This window comes from Athene cunicularia (genome assembly GCF_003259725.1).
Source record: "Athene cunicularia isolate RWA chromosome 3 unlocalized genomic scaffold, athCun1 chr3_part1, whole genome shotgun sequence".
Classification (NCBI taxonomy): domain Eukaryota; kingdom Metazoa; phylum Chordata; class Aves; order Strigiformes; family Strigidae; genus Athene; species Athene cunicularia.
In genome coordinates, this window is record NW_020799097.1 from 50,105,445 (window position 1) to 50,128,248 (window position 22,804).

General features: G+C 39.8%; 1 protein-coding gene across 1 annotated transcript; it reads left to right on the top strand.

Moving 5' to 3' along the window:
• The first annotated feature begins 2,044 nt into the window (after window positions 1-2,044).
• On the top strand, window positions 2,045-16,766 carry CEP57L1 (centrosomal protein 57 like 1). The gene is made up of 12 exons (XM_026846353.1): window positions 2,045-2,162; window positions 3,641-3,786; window positions 5,846-5,990; window positions 7,649-7,828; window positions 8,407-8,525; window positions 8,943-9,059; window positions 9,347-9,424; window positions 11,175-11,273; window positions 11,975-12,052; window positions 12,161-12,390; window positions 14,045-14,189; window positions 16,319-16,766. Exons 2-12 carry the CDS (start codon window positions 3,748-3,750, stop codon window positions 16,520-16,522), a joined length of 1,434 nt encoding a protein of 477 aa, XP_026702154.1. The 5' UTR covers window positions 2,045-2,162; window positions 3,641-3,747; the 3' UTR covers window positions 16,523-16,766.
• The last annotated feature ends 6,038 nt before the right edge of the window (window positions 16,767-22,804 follow it).

Genomic DNA, 22,804 nt, shown 5'->3' on the forward strand with positions numbered 1-22,804 from the left:
GTCTTGCTCCCCTGAAGTTCAGTTACCATCTTTCGTTCAGCTTAAAGCAGTTTGCGCCAAGTGGATTTCCCCACAAAGTATTGAATATGATTTTATCATGCACTTATGAACAAAGGCCCAATTTATTGAGGAATGGGGTCTGCTGTGTTCATTGAAGAAAACAACAAAATTCTAATGATAGTATGACCCAAGTTTGCTTGATACACTGTCAAGTTAGAACCTATTCCTAAAAAAATTGTCTTTAAATAATCTCTGTTTTTTCTCTACCTGGTTATTTCTTTGCCTTGTTCCCAAAGTACTTGTGTAACTCATTCCATTTTCTTTCTTACTTCTTTTTGTCCTCTGTCTTTTATCTCTGGCAAACAGGAACTAAAGAATTAACAGTAGGAATGTTTCTGACACAATGAAATAAAAGGCTTAGGAGGGGGGGGGGGTTCATTAAAATACCAGGATTTATCATACTTCACAGTACATACAGTGTCATGAGAAAACACAGAATGTAATTTCTGTCCCTTTTCTTCCAAGACTGATAAAAATGATTGTATGAAAGTTCTGCATAAGACTTGAAATTCAGGAATGAATAGGTTTTGCTACGATATTATCAAAGAAGAAACCTGTCACTTAACCTTTATATATCCAGTTCTGAAACAGTTTGTATCTTGCAGTTTGTACAACAAACTAACTCCCATGTTCCTTAATTTCTCTAACAGATTTTAGTCATTTGTTCTAAACCTGTTTAAAGTGGGACTCAACAAAACTTAACATGTTGAAATGCCTTATTGATTCAGTGAGGCTTCACTTCCTATTAGTTTTGCAGCTGTCACCATTTCATTTCTAACCCACTTAGAATAAAGGAGGCACATCAGTACCAGTTACTTAGATATGTCCTGAGCAAGGTCATATGCTTCAGGCTGATTAAAGCAGTTGTGTCAGGATGCTAGAGACTGGGTGTTCCCAAAACAACAATGCAGTTTGCCTACAACATTACTTATTTCTTTTTGTCAGTGGAAGGGCTGTTCTTTGTCTGTCAGGAATAAGGCTGAAAGAGCATTGCAGCACAGCTAGTACAGCTGACCAAGCTTTTCCATGGTTCTCAAAGGAAAATGAAAGGGGAAAAAAATAGACCAATTTGGATTGTGTCACAAAAATGGCCTCTCACGTAACCTTTTGCCAGTAAGACTTGGCTCAAATAGACAAGGCGGCAGCCAGAATTCTGGGAGTTTCTTGGTATGGCCTGTGTTGGGGCAGTTCTTTAAAATTTCTCTTATAATATGTCAGATAAACAGTGAATCATTCCTTGATTCATCTGAGACTTTGTTTTCAGTTGTGAAAAAAACCACTATAAATTGTGCATGCCCAGTAGGTCAGGTCAGAAGATAGATATCTTTGTATTTCTTTCTGAAAAATGCTTTGATCTGTTTTTTCTTTTTCTTCTTTGAAGGTGTTCTGACAGCACCTCTTTGGTTCTGAGAGGTTGCCCTCACAGTGATTTAAATGAACTAGGATCTCTGTAAGATAACAAACTTTGGAGAACTTAGTGGGAGCATTGCTTACATTATCACATTATTCCCTTAGTGTATCTCTTTTGGGAAACTGTTAAGCTAGCATTATTCTCTGAATACGCTGTAGTTCACATGTGGAAAAAGCTTTTCCACATGCTGCTTTACAGTGTGGGACATAATTGTATATGTGGCAAAACATTTTTTGACTTAACTTCAAAAGAAATTTTTTTGAAACTTTTTTAATGATGTGGCTAGCAATGGAGGGGAGGAGCAGGATGGAGGAGGATGAGGAAGTCATAAATGGTCTTTCTGTAACTTTTATGATTTCAGTGGTGTTCAGTAACTCCTGACTATTGGCATGCTTACTTGTGCTAGGCAGCAGTAATTAAAATTTTAATTGATTTTTATGACAGCTTGATCCAGTACTCTGGCACTCAATGCAGGACATATACAGCAAAAATAAATAGTGTGAAGGTAAATCGCATTAGTACTTATATGACCATGATGAAATGGGAAATTCTCTGTTTGTCTTAAGGGACCAAACTCCAGCTTGCTTGCTCTCCTCTGAGGCATGAAAGTCACATATACAGGTGCGACCCCGCGGATGGGATTGCTCCCCAAGAGCCTTTGTGCCATCTCGCTCCCAGCCTGCATGTGACGGTGAGCCACCAGGCAGAAGTGGTCCTGCTCATCCTCACACCCAAGGGGCGAGCACACAGGCTGGGGCAAGGTAGGAGGTAGGCAGTGTAATTGCATTAGTGCAGCACTGTCACAGACCTAATTTACTACCCCTGGCACCATGCAACGTGCACAAGGTTGTAACTGTGTGGCGCTGCACTCCCAGAGCCTCCTGGCTCAGGCTTGGAGACAACCTAGGTGGCTAGGCCAGGCTGATGGTTAGCAGCAGGCCCACAGTCAGCACTAAGTTGCCCCATGTTTGATGCAGGGTATGAATGAACTGGCTACTTTGTGTTTTTCTGTGTAAAATAACACTGGGCATCTGACTATCACCACTGCATCCAAGACAGGCTGGGTCAGTTCTGGTTAAAAAACCCCAAAGGGCCAGTGTTGACTTCAGATGCAGCCTGCACATGCAAGTGCTTCACCCTGCTCCCTGCAGCCATGCAGGCTGCTGGGGTTGGAGTGAGACATTTCTTCCTCTTCTTCCCCTCCCCTCCCCACTGCCTGTAACCAGGGTATTTTGTCAGCCTCCATTTAATAGGCATATTTCTCCCTTGGCAGTTCCCCAAACTTGAAGGAGTGCACTAATTTCCTCAACCAAGGGCTTGTCTAAACAACGGTGTTTTGGCTGCTTTAACGAATGTTGTTCAAGTGCTAAATCCCCCTAGGCCTGGTGGAGTTATATTAGTACAGACATTGCCATTCAGGATGCAGTATCTGCTTTAAAGCACCTCTCTAGGTCTGTGTACCAGCATCCAAGGTAGCATGGCGTTAAAGAGTGGTAGGTTAATCTTGCAATGGTTGTAGAACATGTAAACCGTTTTAAAAAGCAAACCTGTCTGTGGTGGTTTTATAAAACTTAAATACTTGTGGGGGGAAAAGTTGATGGTAGAAGAGTTGACGTCCAAACATACGTCAAGCTATTTAATTATTTCCTGATAGATTTCTTGTCTTAGTGGGCTGAAAGCAGTCAGGATGTTTGACGACTTGCTGGTGTAGTGACTTGGTCCTTTTCCTGGCCCATGTCCTTGCCTGAGGTTTGCAGTGTTATAGAGATTACTCCTGTGCAGGATGGTTATTATAAACTGTATTTACCTGCCAAGATTGAATGACTTGTCTATACCAGAGCACCTCTACTGGAGTAATTATGTTGACAGAGCCTCCAAGCACTATAGCAAGTGTTCCATCAGCCTCCTTCATACAGCTTCTGTGCCTGACGAAGCTGGGACAAAGCAAGGCGTCCGTAGCTATGTCCACAACAGGGCTTCTGCAAACACGGGTGTCTCAGTTGTGCAGTGTTGTATTCCTTCACACCCCTTGTGTCAGCGGCTCTTAGGAGCAGCTTGGGAAGCTCCCCCAGGGTGCATATTACCCTTTGCTGTGCTGCCAAAATTGTGGTTCTGCACAGGTTTTCTGGTGCTTTATTCCCTCCCTCTCTCATTTGTAATTTGCTTCAGATCACCGCCCTCCTTGCAACCGGACACAAACCTATCTCCTTGGAAACGGCAGAACTTGTTTATAAGACAGTAATCAGGAAACTAATGGATGCATAGCAGCTGCAAGCATGCAAGGGAGCCATGTTCCACCAGAGGACATTGGAAAAGTGAGTCTCCGCTTAGGCTGACTGACAAAAGGTTAGATAGCATGAGCAAAAACCACCTTTTTCCCTGGGAATTTCCAAATTTACCTTACCCCATTCACAGCAGTGGTAGGAAGCTAGTTGAGTGTGCATAGGTGTATTTTCATGGACTTTATTAGTCTTTTTTTATCACCAACACGTAAAGGTTGAGAAGCAATAGGAAAATTGGTAAGTCTTGCTTATTTCTTATTTTGTGGAATACTGTGCTGATGCACTGTGCCATGCCAGGCCCATCTTGTCTCCTGTCTTGGGCCTGACCCTGCCTATGTCCACAGGACTCTCTCATTCATATATTGAGACTTCTGCTCCCTGCTTTGTGCCCATCACTGCCACTGCCCCTTGTGCTGTTGGAAATGGCTGGCAGGCCTGTCTGGCTAGTGCAGTTAGAGTCAGTTGGGTGTCCCTGTGTAGTGTTTCCTGGCCCTCCAGGAGGGAGCTGTGGAGGCCCAGAAATGGCTCATGTAGCAATAAATGTGTCAGGGTGGTGTGCCTGGCTGCCTGCAGCTGCTGACCCACTGCTGAGAGCTTGTATCCTGGGCTCAGGCAGGATGGCGGTGGGGCCCCATGGGGAGCTCTCCAGAAAAGGCCTGTGGTACAAGGGTAGCCTGGGCAGCCCCCTTCTCGTGGGTTGGCGGGACATGCCAGTGCTGGGGGGGCTGTGCTGGTGCCAGGGGGGCCACCCTGAGCTGTGGAATCTGCCCCGGGGGTGTTAGCACACAAAGGCAACCATGTCTGGGAGGTCCCAAGTCAAGCAAGCACTGGCAAAGAGATCCTCACATCAGTGTCTCTGTGATGACAACTTGGAGGAGGAACGAAGTATTTCCATGTACCTTTGGTTTAGTGCATATCTTGAAGAGGTGGTGTGGATGGATGGTGATTTTTCTGTTTTATATGGCCTCTGAAACAGTGCTGGAAGAGCTGTTCTGGAAACTTTTTCTGTTACTGAAACTTTCTTCCCTGCCCACCTGGTGTGTATGGCTTTTCCTGGGGTGTGCTTCATCAGCATGTTCCATTCTTGGTTGGGCTTTCTTCCTCCTGTTACTAGATACCTCCTTTGGGTGACTTTCTTGGGAACTAGTGTCTGTAAGTAGCCTTGCCCAAGCTGGACGCCTATTCCAGTTGCATGCCCTGTATTTTGAACTCAGGTGATACCATAATTGTTATATCATTGAATCTTCAAATAAACTGGTTTTCTGTCAGCTGAAGCTGTACATACTCTTTATTTCTTACACTGTATCAAGTGAAATGCTTGGTACTACTTTGCTAGGTAGCTGCAGTGTGATTTAAAACTTGTTTTAACTTCCTAGAGGTTGTATTAGACTAAAGCACTTTCTGGAGGTTTCACTGTCTATGTCTTGAGTATCAAGAAAAATCACTATTTGACAGGGTGTAAACTGTCTTCAGATATGCTTATGATAAAATAAAGAATGTGAAAGGGTGAGGCAGAAGGGGAGTGGAAAAACAGGACTTAATACATAAGCTTAATAATGGGGAGAATGCTGGGGATATTGCGTGTTAAATATCTTTCTGTTGTCTCAACATTAGATGTGGAGAACTATGTCTTCATTATGTAATAAAGCCATATGCAAAAAGATAGGCAAGAGATCACTAAGGAGGCTGCAGATGCAAACAGGCTGTGTAATTTGGAATGTTTGCTCTGCAGGGAGCACAGAGAGGCAGATGCTGAAGTCTGTGTAATAGGTAGCAGAAAATTTTGTTAATCCTTGACTTTTAAAAGGACAAAAACCAGCATAAGTTATTAGAAAGCACCACGACAAATCTTAGAAAAATTTGGTTGGTGAAAGAGAGCTATGTTTAGTGCATTTAGTGTTATGAAAAGGCATTGTTTTGGAATGGCATTAAAATACAGGATTCATCGGAGGTGGGGAGGAGTTAATTATTATTTTGGTTCACATGGTCTGGTTTGATATAAACAGAGCCAGGGATAGCCCAGTGACATACCTTGAAAACTGTTACATAGTCTGTTAAAGAGCTATTGGCATTAAATAGTGTCTTTTTACAGGCTATGGATTCTGAATCAAAGAACAGTTTCACAGGAAGCTTTCTTCAGCCACCAGATAAGATGCTTCCTACAGCCTTTGCTTATATAGAATCAAAGAAGCTGGCAGCTGTTGGTGGTTACAGGCCTTCTACCCCCAATAACCAAGGTAAAGCCTAAATATGTCCTTAAAGTGTTTTTTTTAATTGTTCCCTGTGAAATCTCTTGAGCAAACTCCCTGTTATGTTTTACTCAGTTCAATGACTTGCTGTGATTATCAGACTGACACTGAGACAGGATGTATATGTGTCTTGAGGGAGTAGTCTCCCTGAAGTCATATGTCTGGAATAGAAACTGCTACAAATCTTCTAACATCCTTATAAACTTTGGCTTTGAAATTTGTTTAACTTAAAATTGTCAGACTTCCTCCAAAAGCAATGGAGAGTGCTTAAAACTCAGCAGAAGTTTGTGACTTTAAATATGGAAAAATCATTAGTATGGTACACTCACTTGAAATTGGCTTTGCATATTGCTATTTGTCTTACGTTTTTTTTGTGTGGTATGATTCCTTGGGAGAACTCTTGAATAACACAGACTTTCAGGAAAATTAGCAGCACGAAGGTTAGTATGTATGAAATATGGGTCCAGTATGGTTGCTGTGTGCCTTAATGGCTGATTACCCTCTGGAGCTCACAGGGCAAATGCTCGGTGGCTTAGCATATCTCCAGAGCACAGTGAATCACAAGGATACCGTACTTGGATTTACTATCACAGACAACTGCAGTATTGCACAGACAGCCTATGTGTGTGCATGTGATCATTGTTCTTCACTTGAAGGATCTGTGACTTCTGTAGTAATCTTTTGTTATACAGATTTTGGGCTTTTTGGATTAAAATGTTCAGTTCAATGTTATGCAGCTAAGTGTTTAAATAAGGAAATGTTTGGCATGCCAATAGAAATATGGAAGAAGTGGTCCCACTTCATCTTTCTGCTCTCTGGTATCTGCTTTTTGTTTCTTTTTTTATTTTTGATTTTATTCTAATGGGGTTATGATAAGCTGATGAGAGTTGTTATGGAGCTAGCAGTGTTTTCTGGGTATTCCTTTACTGAAAGAATTGGTATAGAGAAACTATCAAGACTTATAACATGTCAGAAAAGAAGCTTGACTTGTTACAGAACATGTCTTAAACTTCCACAGGTGTGTATACTTTTTGGAATAGACTTCTAATTGTAGTTGAAATTGCAACTTTTATTTATGGCATAATTTTGACACATACTGATTTGAGGCTAAAAGCAAAATCTTGCTGACTTGTTTCTATGATTTAAATAATCATCAAATACAAGAGACATTGAATTACCTTTTGAAACAATAAAGTTTTTAATATGCATCCTCTACTAAAATGTCCCTTTGTATCTGACTTCCCTCCTGTCCTGAGTCCGCTGGGTTTTTTTCAGTCTGTCCACACCAGTTGCATTACACCAAAATTTGTGACCTAACTTTGGTACCTGTGTTCCCTCCCTCTGTGTGAACAGAAATCCCAAGGTTTGTTCTATTCAGTTTGCCCTGATTTCTTTGTGCTTGCTACCCTTTGGAGTGAAAATAGTTTTGTTCATAGGACCTATGCTTTATACCTCAGCTGTGCAGTAAACATGTCCGTTTTCTCCCAGATATGTTCTTTGTGTGTTAGTGTATTAATGGGGAATATAATTCATTTTAGGGGTTATCCTAGGAAGAAAATGTAGGTAGTATTTTGCTATTTGAAGCATTTTGTAAAAATAACAATAGAAACTATTACTTAAGGTTTAACTGTTGCATTGTTTGCCAGTTTTGGTGGCAGCCCTGAAAACTCTTCAAGAAAAGATCCGCCGGCTAGAGTTGGAGAAGTCACTGGCTGAAGATAATCTGTGCAGCCTCTCCGTAGCAGCTGCTCAGTATAAGAAGGCCTTAGAGCATGAATCCTACAAAAAGGACACAGCACATCAAAAAATGATGCAACAGAGGAAAGGTGTTTCTCTTGAGTGATAAGGTGTAACCATAGCAACTCCAAAACTGCAAGATCTAGGGAGTATTTGTTTATTTTGACAAACTGCTAATTAATGCACCCCCCCTTTCCCTTTTGCTTCAGAATTGAGGAGGGGCAGGAACCTGATAATTGTGAATCAAGTTGAGATCTTGTTTTACATATATTAACCAAGTATTGCATAACCCATACAGCTGCTTTAAAGAATAAGCAGATTTCAGGTGGTATGTTTAACTTCTACAATAAGCAAGCAGCTGCTTGACATTGCTAACTTGAGAAAAATAAGAAGAAGGGAAGAAACCAGATTCTGTTTAGATATCTGCTGATACAAATCAAAGTAACCGCAGTGCTCACACCTTTGGAATTCATATTAGGTACTAGGTCTGGAAAAACATCTTGATTCTCATGTCTTATATATAAAATATATTTTAACCACATGACCTGTTCAGACTAACAAAATTCTCTTGCATACATTCAAGATAGAGAATTCCTCAGTGAGATGACAGACTGGCCAAATGTGTAGCTCCCATTGCTGTACTGAATGTCTTTGTTTCTCTCTGTAGATATAAGTGTGCAGTTAAATGCAGCACAATCTCGCTGCTCCCTGCTGGAGAAACAGCTGGATTACATGAGGAAAATGGTTTCCAGTGCGGAACTGGAAAAGAAAATGATTTTACAACAGGTGAAGCCTTTTAGCATACCGACAAAGTAGCAATATAGTTAAAAAGTATAGAAATGTGGAAGATCAGAACTTTTTTTATGGCCATCATTCTTCCTCCACTCTTCTCAGGGTGGTAGCAAACGGAAGCAATTTATTGTCTGACTGACAGATGACAACCGTTCAACGAATAGTATGAAAAGACTCCCTAGGTGGAACATTTAATGAGCAAAACCATGCTAATACTTGCACATTTGGTAGACAAAAAAGCTGCTGGAAACTTAAGTCTTCTTTGTCTGCCTGGTATTTTTCATCACTTTGCAATTTAAAAAATATTAAATTTAAACTAGTTAAACACCTTTACTGTAGTGTGTTTGGTTTTTTGTTGCCTGAAACAATTTCAGTCAGCTGCCAACTCTGTTCTTGCTTACTTTTTTCCAGGCTCAGCTTCATAAAGAGGAACATCAGAACCAGTTAGAACTGTGTGCAAAACTTGAAAATCTTGAAATGCTAGAAGAAGAGTGTCTTAAGTTTACTGCTACTCAGAGAATTGCAGAAGTAAGCATGAATGAAATGACAGCCTGCAAGTCATTCATTTGATGTCATTTGTATGGCATACTGTTAATAGTACTAAGTTTTGCAAAAGTTTCCTCTTTCAAAGCTGAGATTATAAAGCATACCTGACTGAATACCTTGACTTCATTTACATGAGTCTTTTCTTCAGTCTGGGCTTTAAAAATTCCTACAGTCCTGTTTTATCCAGATTACAATTGCAAGCTACTTCAGACTTCTGATTCAGCATGTCAAACTGAAGTGTGACTAATCATTTTTGCTTTCAAATTCAGGACAAGATCAAACACTTAGAAGAAAATCATTGTAAAGAAGAGCATGAGTGTAAGCTAATACAAGACAAAACTGCTCAGGTAGACTGAAAAGGTTTTATTTTATCTTATTTTTCATTACTGAAGGAAGCTAATCTGTCAGTCAAAAATAACCCTTTTCTTTAAATTACATTTAAACGCCACATTTATTACCCGGGAAGAACTCGTGGAATGTTACCTAGACCTCTTATAATCTACATAGTCGAAAGCTTGCCAGGTCTGTTGCATATCTTAAGAAAGATTCTGCTTGGTTATGTGTTAATGGTGCAGTTCATCAGCCTCAAAGCTGCTATAAGTGATCTGGGTGGGGAATTAATTTCTAGAGAATCTGCAACTAAATCAGATAACCTTGATTTATAGTAACTGGAAAGTGGTCAGTGGTCATGTAAGAAACTTTATACACCAAGTAAGGTTGGTTATTCTCTTTGTTTTCCTCTTTTTGTTAAGATCTGCTGAAATCTAGTATACTGGACTACACTTGGAAAAGTCTTTAATCAGTGATACTGTTACATTGTTCATTAAGTGAGAGCTTGAATAATTCATTATTCTGTGAAGCCATAGCCAGTTTGTTGGGCCACCATCCATCTGAGAGAGAAGTATTTGCCAAAAGAGAGCAAATTCAAAGAAACATTTTGTTAAAGGGACAAAGTAGCTTCAGGTATTCTAAACCTCACTTCACTGAGAAGTAGCAGCTAGTTTGACAGAGAGCAGTTGTGGTGGCACTCCCTTGGGGTGGGGTGGGGGTATGCAGAGCTGAAGAATAATATTGAAAGAACCTAGCCATAAACAAAGCTGACAAATTAATTCATCATTGCTGTCAGTTTTTATACCTCATCCGAGGATGATGGGCTTTCATCAGTCCAGGAAGCTTGAAATAACATGCAGATTGTAGCCCAGGTACCTGACCAGCAGAATTCCAGCAGAATGACACAGCTGAAACCTTGCAGGGTTTTGGGTTTCTTGCTTAAACTGCTTGCTGCTGCAGAGCAGAAAGCCTTGCATGGAGATTTTATCTTCTGAGAAATATATCAAGAATGACTTTCCCAGAGCAGATAGTCTGACCTTAGCAGTATTATAAACATTTGCTCAAGAAAGAACTTAGGTGTAGTAAACTGAGTCCTCAGGTAGTATTAATACCATCTTAGTTCACTGCAGGATCAGTTCAGGTCTGTTGAATCTGGGTTGGGTAACACAGGGGGTGGGGTGGTTCACTTCCTTTTGATGATAGAGAAGCCAAAATATGGATGGACCTCCAGCATTGTTTAGCCGGAACTGTTACACATGCCAAAACAAAGTCCTTGTCCTGTGTTTAATTGGGAATGGCTATTATCCTGTTTATCATGGGCCTTTTTATCAGCTTTGAACCACAGAGCAATCTGAGGATTGTCCAGCAGGTTTGACCTCAGTGTTACACAGATGGGCTCGGTTCTCTCTGCCCCCAGATTTTAAGATACAAATGTTCATATTCTTTGGATTTCATGATTAGATCCCCAGCATGCGGCAGGATCAGCTTATCACAGTTACTGCTTGTCACAGTGGAAAAATACAGCTGCTGCAGCTGAATATGAAAATGAGGACTTCTAAAACAGAGCTGCAAGATCTGCCCGATACCCAGCCATCCTAGTAACCTGTTCAGTTTTTAAGTGTAGTTTATGCCTTCCAAGCAGGACAGTTAATAGTGCCCTTAATTGGTTCTCATCCATGCATGAAAGAGGGAATTAATTAAACCATGTGATATCATACTTAAAATATTACATTAAAAGGTTGTTTTCTTTTTTGCTTATTCCCACAGCTTAAAACAGGATTTGAGATAAACAGAATTTTAATGTCTCCAGTAACGTCTCAAAATAAACCTAAAAAGGAAAATGGGAAGAAGAAAGAAACTAAGAAGGTAACATGAAAGGTTTTTATTATCATACTGTTGCTGATAGCATCTGACTTGCACAAAGATTGGAATTTGTGAAAAACAGTGATGTAAGAGGCACTTAATTTGTCTGCTGCACTTTCCTCCATTTCCAAAGTGATAAACAGTGCTGAATTGGTAATTAAAATTGTGCTAGGGCTGGTGGCACCTCACTGGAAAACTTTCCCTTACCAGCATGACAGTAACCTCTGTTACAGTCTTACTGCCACCCCCTCTATCCTGTCTTAGCTGCCTTTCAGTGTATCTGACAAAATTAGTTTCCAAAGCAATTTTAACTGGGCATCTTAAGATGGTGTGTTTTGGGAGGACTGCTGAAATCAAGAGAATTCATTTTGCAACACATGTTACAGGTCAGTCAAAATTTTGCAACTGTGGTTTTGCAAACCACAGTAAGCAATGTTCAATTTCTTCACTGTCAACCTCATTGTCAAAGTATGTGCTAAATGTACCTGGAATAAAATTTACTTGTCTCAGCTATTGGAAAGTCCTATTCCTTCCACATATAGGAGAGAAATTTATTTTTTTTTTAAACCTGAGGGAAACTGAGGTCATGCATTTCACAGCTTGTTTATTTGAATTTTAGTTATTAAAAAAATAGTTTAAGATTATGCTGTTGGGTCAGCAGACTGGAATTTCTTGTCTTACTTTTTCTGTCTAACTTATGGCAGAGAAATCCTACAATGAAGAAAATGCACCTTTCACAATTACATGTAATGGCTGGTGAACTACCTTTTGTAGCTGGGAAGGTGAGTGAAACAAAATGCTCTTGCTAAACTGGCATCTACAGTTTGAATAAGTCTCTTTACCGTAATTGTTAATCACTTCTGTAAACCACTTAATAATTCTGCTTTAAGTCTATCAGCTCCAGCCATTCTGTTAGTGCAAACATACAAAGTGTGTTGCATATTATGAAGCATCTTAATCCACATATCTCATCACGAAGCCAAGGAGAAGTTACGTCTGGGATTTCAGGATGCAGCACACTTTCAAAATCTGCATCTTCTTATTCTACATCATCTATGGCTACCGAAAGTCTTTCAGACCTTCTGCTGGCCATGCAAGACGAGCTGGGCCAAATGAGCTTGTGAGTACTCATCCCTGGTGTTACGAGTTAAAATTCCTCAGTGGTAACCCTGTGAAGCTACAGGTGTGCTATAGTCAAACCTAGCCTGTTTTAAGTGTAGGATGACTTGTTGACAGAATGGCCTGAACAGGCCTGAGTGGTAGGATTTTTCTCATTCAAAAAATTCTTTCTATCCTGGTGTCTAACTGGTCTTGTGAGCAAGCAACATACTCTTCAACTGTTTTTTTTCTGCTTCCACGTCCTGTACTTAACCGAGTTGCTACTAAAGTAACAGCTGCAGCAAGTGGAAAATCTTTCAGGCCTGTGCTTTTTAGAAATATTAAACATATTCTGAGATCTACAGAATAGTCTAAGAATGTTCTCCTGGAGAAGGCTGTGAAGGTGGTGTTAATGTTGAGTAGGTCTGCAGCATGCAGTCAGTCTGAGTGGTAGGATAGGTTAGTACAGCTGTGGCAGGAATAGTCCTGTCACAATATCTAGCCTATTCATTTGTACTCACTCTTTCTGTGTTCTCCCTGTACGTGTGTACCTGATGGGTCTTTGTGCTGACGCAGTCTGGTGTTCGTACCTTTTCCTCGTTGATAACAGGAGAACTTGCCAGTTCTGTAGGGGGGTTGTGAAAGAGGGACAGTCTCCTGCCCGAAGATGGGCAGGGTGTGGAAGAAACTAACGCATTAGATGGGAGTGTATGCATCTTTCTAGCCATGCAAGTAAATGTGGATTACAACGTCGTGTTCTTAGGCATCTTCCCATTAATGCAAGCTTGTAGAACTGTGAGCCAAAGCCATGTAGCTGGTCATAGTAGACATGTCAACACGATGAGCTGTGGTTTGAACAGAGGAGGATGTGTTGGTTAAACCAGTTAGGATGTTGTCACTGGTTTGAAATCCTTGATGTGTCAAAATTTAAACTGGCAACTAATCTCTTCTTCAAAAAGCTTTGGCTTACTCATGGCAACTGAAAGGCAGGCTTTTGGTTTTCTTTAATAGCAACAACCAGTTGCTTCAATTGAACTGTCAAGGAGAAGCAGTTACTCAGAAGACAGAAAACAAGCTGTGACCTTTGTAAAGAGATCATCTATCTAAGAGAGGGTCTTTGTTTTTGACTAGTTCAGATATCTAGAGATCAAGTAGATCTACACAATTTCTTTTAATTAAGCTGGTTAATTTGATTAACCACTAAACCTCATTACAAATCTTTTTGAGTAGAACATTTAAATATGAATTATCTGTCAGAAAAACTATAAATGTACTAGTTTAAACAATACTTTTCTGTATTAGACTAAGCTTTCAAAGTCAGCACTAAACTGGGCAGGAAGTGAAAATACCATGCTGCATAGCTGCTGTTCACTTTCCAAAATCTCATTTTGCACACTATTACACGTGTAGTTGTTATGACTGGTGGCAAAGGGGAGGAGTAGGATGCACATCAACTACAAATTTGGAATGTGAAAATCAGACCCACTGGAAAACCTTTTTCTTTTCTAGTGTGAATATATGCCAGATTAGTATGTGTTATGTGAGGGGGTAAATAATGCTAAATTGCTGTACCCTGGACAAAACAGCTAACAACTCCTGCAATACACTGGAAGTACTGGAAGAAATCCTAGAGGCTATGTTATGAATACTTAGTGTGCCATTCTTGTCCTTAATAGTGAGCGTCAAGAACTTCTGAAGCAGATACAGGAGACCCAAGACTCTGAAGTTTATGAAGACCTAGAACAGGAGTTGAATTGCCTTGCAAAACAAATGGAGATTAAAGGAGAACAAATATCCAAGTTGAAAAAGCATCAGGCAACTGTAAGAATAAGATGTAAACTGTCTAGCTAGTAACACTCTAGTTGCAGGCTGCCACAACTCTGCCTCCTGTTGTCATTAACTGGAATGTCACTGGAATTCTTAAACCACGGTGTTCCAGGATGGACGATTATAATTAGGCTGCTAGCTCAGTGTTCTTGTACCTCCAATTCCTTCTTTTGATCAAGAAAAAGTGCTTACAGCTGGCAGCTAGGTATCTGTGCTAGTGAGAAAACTTCCTGCCCTGTAGCAGTTCTGCAATACGGAGGTGGGTTGCTTGGCCTGTCACTTCTGTTCATTGCATTCAGGCAAACTGTTGAGATTTAATTCCTTTGTGTCCTGTCCCTCTGTGGAATGAGAAAAAAGCTGTAATTCCTGTACAGACCAGGTTAATGTCTTTTATATAACTGAAATATTGAAGCTTTTTATTAACCAAATAGTCTGTTGACCCCAACTTCTTCAGAGTCATAGCCAGCCAAGCCTTTCAGTTTTGTTTAACCCCTAACCTGTACACATTCTGTCAGTATTCATTTTTAGAGCCACAGATAACAGCTTTTCATGCATGCCATATAAAATCACTCTGCTGTAGATGAACAGCTTAACCCTTTTGTAGCAATTTGCTTTGGAACATATGATAAAAAATGTAATCCATAGTTCTGTCTGATAGTTTTCTGTTCTTCCATCTTACGTTCCAGGATAGACTCACCTAAGAACTTTGCTTAGATAAGAAACAAAAAAAATCTCAGTGTGAAACCTTATGAAAGGGGAAAGTGATGGTTAATTTAAATCTCACCGATTTTATTCATGTTCATTCTTTGATAGATTTTACTCACTCAAACCTTTTGTTGTCCATGTAATTGCAAGCACAAAGGTGCTTAGGTCAAAGCAGTCCTGTCGGGGTTGCATGTTAGCAATGTGGACAAAGGACATTGTTGAGTCCTCACTGCCTCTCTTGGCAATGTCAACTGTTTTTTGGATAAATCTCTTATATTCTTGAGGAGCCAACAATTATAGTGATATTCCTTGCCTCAGAATCTTGCTGACTTCATCCTCCAGGAACCTGAGACAATGGACAACAACTGCACCTTTATTTCTTCCTTTTGCATATCTTTATGGCTACAGTCTGCCTTCGTTTTTGGATGAGGAGAAGAGGAATAGCACATACAATGTGGTGCAGCCTTGTCTGTTATCAGGGTGAAGATCTACTGACAAGTCATCTGTGCTCTGGTACAGCCTTATCAGAGCACATGCCTCAGGGTCATGATGTAAATAGCACATTCTTCATGTCTGTCAGTTTGATTACTGTCCATCATGCCCTGGTTATCAATATAGGCCGGTCCTGTAAACGTTGGCCTGTATCTTTTTTCTGGTGCTTTTGCACACAGACATTTTTGTTTTGTACAGACCAGTCTTAATATTTCTGATGCATATTTCTGCTCTTACAACCTTTCATACTAAAAATGGTGTAGTCATCTATGTGTTTCACAGTTAATAATATGTTCTAGAATGCAATTAAAACTGATTATTTTTAGAAATGGACTTAAAGCCTAAATTGGCATATGGAATGCTTCCAGCCTAATTTTATCTTTGGGAGTGACCTTTTCATGCCGAGTGCAAGTCAAGACTTACTATTTGACATTAAAAAAAAACATTCTTTAGCAATCAACCCTATTTACTCTGTTTTCTAATTTTGTTATGAGGCTTCAAAGTAAACTGCTTAAATATAGTAACTGATCATAAACAGTATACATTTTACAGGTTTGTTTGGGGTTTTTTTTGGTTAGAGTAGTACAATATGAAATGGAAAAAGTCCGTTGTAAATATAAATTGGTAACAGATGATACTCTGTCTCTCTCAAGCAAGCCTTTTTACATTAGGGAGTAATGAGCTTCAACAACCTTTTGAGTGTGGGTGAGATCAGTTTTCTGTAATGCTTTCTGTGTGGGCGAGGTCAGTTTTCTGTAGTGCTCTCTGTTACAGGGAGACAACTGTTTGCAAGAGTAGTAGGTTTCAACCTTTTTTTTAATGTCCCTTAAACATCTTTAGTTTGAAGTTCAGTAGAAGTCCAATAAACTCTACAGCTGTAGGTCTTCTGAGTATGTAGCATTCTAATTAGTAATCTTCCTTCGTAGGTGCAGAAATTAAAGAGAAAAACTCAGAAATTGAAGCAAGGGGCAGCTCATGTCAAACGAAAGTGTGGTGACCAAAAGGAAGCAAAGGAGATTGCAGTCGCCGTAAGGGAAAGTACTCCTGGGCAGAAAAGCAGAAGCTCTCTTCAGCTGCTAAAAAATGTGCAGAAACTTCAGTCAAGACTGAAAAAAAATTATATCATGTGAGAACAATAGTTCTGAAGTTTACTGTGTTAGAAGTTTTTGAAGTCTGACAGCTAGTAAATTTTTAATTTCACAAAATGCCTTTTAAAAATAAAAAAAATTAAAAACATTTTAGTAGGTCAGTTTGTTCACCTCAGAAATAACTTTCATGTAGGGTAGCTATAATTCAGCTACACTGACTTGTAATGAAGTGTTTTAATGGATTAATTAAATGCTTACTTGTTAACTTGCCAAATAAAATTTTATACCTTTTTTACACTTGAAATAGTATGAGATCTTTGTTGTCCTGTTTTCCCTGCTGCCAAGGAGATACTTAGATCTTGGTTTTCCTGATTGACTTGGGCTAGTTCAAAAAAAGCCAGTGGTTTCCCTTTTCTCTAATAACTGAAGATTCAGATCATTGCAACTGAGGCAGAAGAAGAGGTATTGTCTCTTATTTATATACATTTCCATTATTGTTAATATTATTACTCTATAAGCTTTGATGACACTCTTAGGATTAGGTACAGCTGGGGACTGGAAGCACAGCCCATGACTTGGTTAAACCACAACAACATGAGAGTGTTCTTGATAACTGTATGGGAGGGGCCACCACCAGAATCTTGGGTGCTTGTCTTCTCATCAACAGAATCTGCTTCTACCACAGTATAAAATAACTGAGCTGTCATAGAGGACACTCTGAACTGTGTACCAGTACATGTTGTGGAATTTGTGTACTCGTACAAATGGGTCTTTATTCTAATAGTGAGTCTGCTCTTTTTCATCCCCCACTATGTACATATGATAAAAGATGTAACAGTGACTTTGAATCAACACTGGTTATTTAGTTGCAATATATTCTAGTCGAGGTTACTGACTGGGTTTGCAATATGTCAGAAAAAAACAGCTTCCTCGGGATATATCAGTGAAGTTCTGCTGTAGATCTCAGGTATAAAGAGAATGTAGTGGTCTCAGTAAGAGAATTGGGGGCATGCTCTGTTGCAATGAGTCTGCATTTCTCAGTAAGAATTGGGGGCATGCTCTGTTGTCAAGGGTTTTGATTAAAGGCTAGTAATGATGTGTAGCCCTAATGGAAAGTTGGGTCTTTGGGACAGTAAATTTTGCTCTGGTACCCTTTAAGAGAAAGGATTAGGAAAATTTTTAGACAACTAATTTAAATTTAGACTAAACTTTTGTTTTAGTTGCATGTGTGAACTTTAGGGGGTGAGAGGGGAAGTTTCTATGTACTAAACATCTTTATCAGAACTGTGGAAGACCTGGTTGTTTAACTGATATTTGGGTATGGGTTTCCTATGCTCTCTTAAATTGTATAGACATCCTTCTTACGGATTATCTCTGGTTTAGAAAAGCATGCTGTACGCTTAAAAACACTTAAACACAGTTCTAAACATGGTGTTTTCCTGGTGTAGATAGTGTTTCGGGGGTAGGTTTATTCATTTCTGGACACTGGAATTGCTGATACCAGAGACAAAAGAAAAGTAAGCATTTCTGCTATTACCATTTTCAGATTGTAGGTATTCTGCTGCCATGAGATAAGCCTTTGCCATTCCAGAGTTAAATAATCTCTGAAGCTCTGTGCCTGTGTGAGAGGGAGCAAGTGAGAAGGACCTTACCAAGCCTGAAGGAGCCTTATATTTCATCTGGAGGTCCAGCCCTAGACAAAAAACATCCGAATTGAGAGAGAAAAATTGCCAGCAATTTGCCCGAAGTGCATAAAAAAGGGTGAAACAACTTTTCATGATGGCAGTGGCAGGAGTGAGAGCAAGACACGTCCAGGGCCTGTGGCGTGGGGTTGCTATACAGCTGGGCCTGTCTGGGCAGGCAGCCGGCACATTGATCACAGGGTCCCTCTGTGCCTTGACCTGGTACTTTTGTTGACTATAGAAACCCGGAAAGAGGGGGCCATTTTGGAGCTGGAGCTGGAGAAGGAGGGCCCTGGCTCCTCTCTTGGACAAGGAGCTGCAGTGGAGAGCAGCAGCTTTGGGTTGGTCCACCAGGTACTGGATGGGGCAGCACTTAAATGATGGAAGCATTGAATAGTCAGTCTTCAAAAGGCTCCCCTGTGTGCCGAAAGGGGCTGTCTTGTCCCAGAAAAAACCTGCTGTGTTTGCCTTTCTGCGGGGCGAGTGGCTGAAGGGAAGGGGAAATAGCTGAACCTGGTGCTGTTGGCAGCTGGGTGTTTTGCATCTCTGCCTGCTTCAGAGGGGGACGGGGGAAGCTGGAAAAGCTGTCTTTTTCAGAGCCAGGAGCTGGGGTTTGAGAGTAGAAAAAAGGAATGGATGATATGTGAGCTTACATTACTTGACAGGGGTACATCACTTGTATTTCAACTTGGAAGATTTAATTGTATTTTAATAATTCTTTTGTGCTGCTTTTTTTTTTCTGGAGCTTTTATTTCTCTAGTGCATGTGTTTTCACATACTAAAGCAAAACAGATGCGCTCCAGCATGGCTGATAGGGTCAAGCCGGATACAAAGGAAGTGTATCCCAAACAAGTTTTCTTGCTGGAAGAAACAGGGAAAAATTATTTTCAGATTGTATTGGGGGTGGGGGGTGGGGTGTAGGAGATATGTTTATGTATTTATTCGTTAGCATATTGACAGTTTGAGGCAATTGTCAATCACATAAAATAAGTCTTCAAGGAAATTTACAGCAATGAATAATTCTGCAGAAACAGCAGTGGTGAAGTTAAGCTTGTACACAAGTGTTGGTGAGGTTCAGCTCAGCAAGAAATAGGCAGGCAGATCATAGTGAGTTTTGCTGGGATCTGAATGCTTCGTGTCTTACGCTTCAAAAAAGTTCTGGCCTGGAACTGCATAAACGTGTATTTGGAGAAAGCACAGTGGTCAGAGCAGGCTTCTTCACAAAAACAATATGTTTTGGCTTAATAAACGCTTGCTCTACTCTTTTGCAGATCCTTATTTTGATTTATGTCCTGCATGTTTTTGTTTGTCTTCTCAGACAAAACTGCGTATTTCTTGTTTTTATTAATGTTTTGAATGTAGCTATACCGGGCAGCAGACAAAACCACACAGATCCAAAAAAAGACTAATTGTTTTATTTACTCAAAATCTGGGTTCTTTTATGCTGAGTTATGCAAAATTTGTTAGTATTTGAATCTAGGGTCATATTTTATGGCTAGACAATTAAGGAAATTGGACAAAAGATGTAGGTCAAACAGTATAATTAAAAATACAGACCAGCAAATTGCATCCAGTAATAGTTCACTTTCCTGCTGCTAATGAAATATGCTAGCACAAATTAATGGCTTGTTACTTAAGCCTGCTGGAAAGACCTTTTTCTAGTACAAAAGGCATTCAGTTTGAGCATGTGTGTTACAATCTTCTAACCAGCAAAGCTGGAGGTTGGACATAGCTATAAATCCAGTGTGTTCTGGGAATAGAAGCTGGCAAAAACACTCCCAGCGAAATAATCAGGGCAGGATCTTGCTGGGATTTGGATACTGGCTAATGTAACTAAGTACAGATGTTCATGTGGACTGAAAGACATTCCCAGGATAAGAATACTGTACAAACACACAATTATTTTTATAGCAGAAAAAAACAATGAAGGGGGGGTAATAAAACATATGCTCTTATTTTTGATGAAGCATTTTCTGTTTTCCTCGGCTTGCCTGTACTGAAGTGGGCAAGGCTGCCTCTACAGTATACCCTGCTGGGGCCTGTTGAAGCTTCTGCAAGTGTCCTGGGTTGCAGCTCTAGCGCTTACCTGAAGGTCTCCACAGGCTCTCCATGTGGGTCTCGTAGTGTCGCTTCCATCAGTGGAGAAAACCAAGTGTTCCTGAAAGTGTTACCATAAGGTAACAGCTAAACCAGGTCAGATGAATCTTATTCCAAACTCCTGATTCTCTCTACCGACGACTACAAAGGGAGTCTGGGGTGATTGGTGAGCTTAACTGAAGATATTTATACTGTACAGAGTTTGGCCAGATAAATTCTGGTGAAATGTGGAGCTCTTTCCTCTGATTTCTGGGGATCCTAGGTTAGCTCTTCAAAATTTTCAGAAGTACTGACTAAGTCCTGGGCTGCTGACAGCCTGGGAATCCTGTGCACTTCCCTGCATACAAGCACTTTTCTCCCGGTTTTCATGTCAGCCTTTTGTGCATTGGTGTAAATGTGGGTGCCTGTCCTGAGAACCTGCTTATCGTAACTTCCTCATTGGTGAGTAGCCTCACTGATCTGAAATGAGGAAATGGGACGCTCAGTGCTCTGTGGTTCAGGAAGACACAGGATTTTATTTTTTTGGTACTTAAGATGACTTCTTTTTGCAACCTGAATTTATTTATGGGAAGCTTTACTATTTTGCCAAAAGTTTTGCTTTATACCCAGAAATGGTAATTTCATATTCCCACTGCATCGCTGCTAACCTAACTTCTGTGTTCTCAAAAAGCTGAGCTAAATAACTCCCATTAGTTCTACAGCCACATCTGAATTATTTTAATCTGATCTCCACTGCCTGCATAGTGGCATCATTTCTTTTCTATTGGTTCCTTCTTAATTATATATCTGAAGAACAGCCTACTCTTTATTTTCTTAAGCAATTTTTAATTTAGCTGGTATTTCTTGCTTTAGTTCTAGGATTCCCAGTCCTCTGAATTTTTAGGTTGGTTTTTTCTTCCCCCTGTTTTTGTTCTCTGCCTCCTCTTGATGATTTCTTGGTTGGCTCTACCATCCTTGCTTCCAACCTCTTTGCCTGCTTTTATTTTGAGGTCAAGTTCCAATTGGCTTTTTATCATTGATTTAAAGATTCTCCAGCTTCTCCAAAATCATTGAAGTATTAGTTACATTAATTTTCTAATTTTATTAATTTCTCTAAAGCAGCCCTTTTGCACTTTAACACTTTACATACACATCTGGTTTTATTCTTCCATTCTATCCCAGACTATGTTCGCTTCTCTAATGTTCTTATCACTTACCACTGTCTGAAATACCATCTAGGTTCAGTGAGTAATTTCAGTGAGGACATTTGTAGAGCATGGCAGGTTTAGGGTTTTTTAGTACTAATCTAGTAAAAATCTTTATCTTCATTCTCCAAAGTAAGTATATCTAATGTAAATAAATTCTTTTTGACCTTTTACCTGTGCTAGCCATTCATAAATGTCAATCAATTAAAATACCAGACTATTGCATCACCTTTACCATAAATTCAGTCTCTCCAAAGCATCTCATATCCTGCTGCCAAGGTGTGTTTGCTCTTCCACCTTATTTATATTATTCTTATACTGTCAGCTTTCATGTCTTGCATCACTAGTTCAAGAACTAACTGAGGTATCTGTTTGTAGTGTATGAATATACTGTCTGCTTTTCATTGATTTCACCCAGATTCCTGGCTGGGTTCAGTAAAATCTTTTAGTCTGATTTTTAGGTAACACTTCCTTCTTCATTGTAGTCTTCCTGTCCCCTAGTGTTTCTCTGTATCCTTTCTTACCTGAATTTCCTCTTCTTTCAGCTGTGAAATTCAGGTGCAGAGATCTGAATTCTTCAATTTCTTCCCACAGTTGCTTAGTTTGCAGCTCTTCTTATCAGCAAGGCCAGTCCCATAACAGACAAGGATTTGCCCAAGACCTTGGGATTCCGTCAAGCAAGAAGCACCCCCAAAAGGTACATCCTGCACTGGTATATTCAGCCTCTTGGCCATCTCCTACATTTGTCAAGTCAAATCTGTGACTGGACCAACAGCTGTTATCTCTCATGAAAGAAGAAAGCAGAAATGATGTGACCAGAGCAACCAAACAGATTCTGCAAACCACTGAGAAAATAGCTGCTATGGATGGTTGTTCTGTGACTGAACTTGCCTCTTCCTCCCCTTTGCTTCCCAGAAAGAAGACCCAAACCTTTCCGCAATCACTTGTTTCTTCCCTTAAAAAGACAATTTCCTTTTTTTTTTTTTTTTTTTTTTTTTTTTAATTGTTTATACTCCTCACTGACAAGTGAATAGAATAACTGTAATTCTAGATGTTGGAAGAATGCACAACTACTCTAGAATTTCTTACAAAGCAAGCATTTCCCATTAGAACAGAATTCATTTGGTATTAGTGGATCATTTGCAGTCAGTACATTTGTCAAAAAGTGGCATTTCATGCAAATTCTTTCATCCCTTTTATTCTGGTCAACTTCAAATAATAGTTTCAGGTGAGGGAAATGGGGTAAAATAGATTTTGAATGTCAACGTATTTTGTTTTGCAAAAAATGAAAGCAAAATATTTCAATTCTTCTTTTGTAAAATGTTTTATTCAGCACATCAAATTTAATGTTTAATTACCTA